General features: G+C 47.3%; 1 protein-coding gene across 1 annotated transcript in view; it reads left to right on the forward strand.

The window, feature by feature from the left end:
* The first annotated feature begins 370 nt into the window (after window positions 1-370).
* The window catches only part of LOC306842387 (uncharacterized protein), a 36,450-nt gene continuing 35,029 nt past the window's right edge, over window positions 371-1,791 (forward strand). The window contains exon 1 of the mRNA XM_079372594.1: window positions 371-427. Within this exon, the coding sequence (XP_079228720.1) occupies window positions 396-427 (32 nt within the window). The 5' untranslated portion in view covers window positions 371-395. The remainder of the gene's footprint in view (window positions 428-1,791) is intronic.

The following is a 1,791-nucleotide window of genomic DNA, read 5'->3' on the forward strand; positions in this document are numbered from 1 at the left end:
TTATTTTCGAATGGTTATTGATTTTGATTTTTGTAAGGATTATTTGAAATATTTAATTATTCTATTTGTTTGTATTTTTAACGGTTCATTCGATGCTGCATTAACGGTACCATAAAAAGTCGGTCTGATTTATTGAAACCTCTCTGAAACATGTGAAGACGATCGTTGAGATATATATTACCTCCTCTGGAAGGAAGAATTTATAAATGTTTTCATTAACAATGGCTGAGGTTTTTTCTTTATTTTAATCACATCTCTGAAATAACCGCCTACACTTCTTTCGGTATGGAGCTCATATGTCCTACATTTTCTGCAACCATTGAATGCAGCGTTAGCTAGCTGCAGCAAACAATGAACAAATCTACCAAGCTTCAATAAAAGACTGATGTTCAACAATGATGAGCAGAAAATCACACCTGTTCCTCAGGTAATTCACAACTCTCTTAATGACGTCAACATGTCTTCACTTTAAGGATAACGTGTTAACCCAGTGCTATTGTTGCTAAGAGGAGTTAGCTTGTTTCTGTATCACCATGGTTACACACCTGAAGTAACAAAATTACACACCTGAAGTTACACACCCGCAGTTACAAACTACACACATGCAGCTACACACGCGCAGCTACACACGCGCAGTTACACACGTGCACTCAGCTACACACGTGCAGCTACACACCTGCAGTTACACACCCGCAGCTACACGTGCAGCTACACACCTGCAGTTACACACCCGCAGTTACACACGCGCAGTTACACACGTGCACTCAGCTACACACCTGCAGTTACACACCTGCAGTTACACACCCGCAGCTACACACGCGCAGTTACACACGTGCACTCAGTTACACACCTGCAGTTACACACCTGCAGTTACACACCCGCAGTTACACATGTGCAGCTACACACCTGCAGCTACACACCCGCAGTTACACATGTGCAGCTACACACCTGCAGCTACACACCCGCAGTTACACATGTGCAGCTACACACTCGCAGTTACACATGTGCAGCTACACACCTGCAGTTACACACCCGCAGTTACACATGTGCAGCTACACACTCGCAGTTACACATGTGCAGCTACACACCTGCAGTTACACACCCGCAGTTACACATGTGCAGCTACACACCCGCAGTTACACACCCGCAGTTACACATGTGCAGCTACACACCTGCAGTTACACACCCGCAGTTACACATGTGCAGCTACACACCTGCAGTTACACATGTGCAGCTACACCTGCAGTTACACATGTGCAGCTACACACCCGCAGTTACACATGTGCAGCTACACACCCGCAGTTACACATGTGCAGCTACACTCCCGCAGTTACACATGTGCAGCTACACACCCGCAGTTACACATGTGCAGCTACACACCCGCAGTTACACATGTGCAGCTACACACCCGCAGTTACACATGTGCAGCTACACACCCGCAGTTACACATGTGCAGCTACACACCCGCAGTTACACATGTGCAGCTACACACCCGCAGTTACACATGTGCAGCTACACACCCGCAGTTACACATGTGCAGCTACACACCTGCAGTTACACATGTGCAGCTACACACCCGCAGTTACACATGTGCAGCTACACACCTGCAGTTACACACCTGCAGTTACACATGTGCAGCTACACACCTGCAGTTACACATGTGCAGCTACACACCTGCAGCTACACTCCCGCAGTTACACATGTGCAGCTACACACCCGCAGTTACACATGTGCAGCTACACCTGCAGTTACACATGTGCAGCTACACACCCGCAGTTACACACCCGCAGT

Source organism: Symphodus melops (genome assembly GCF_947650265.1).
Source record: "Symphodus melops genome assembly, chromosome: 21".
In the NCBI taxonomy this organism is placed as follows: Eukaryota; Metazoa; Chordata; class Actinopteri; order Labriformes; family Labridae; genus Symphodus; species Symphodus melops.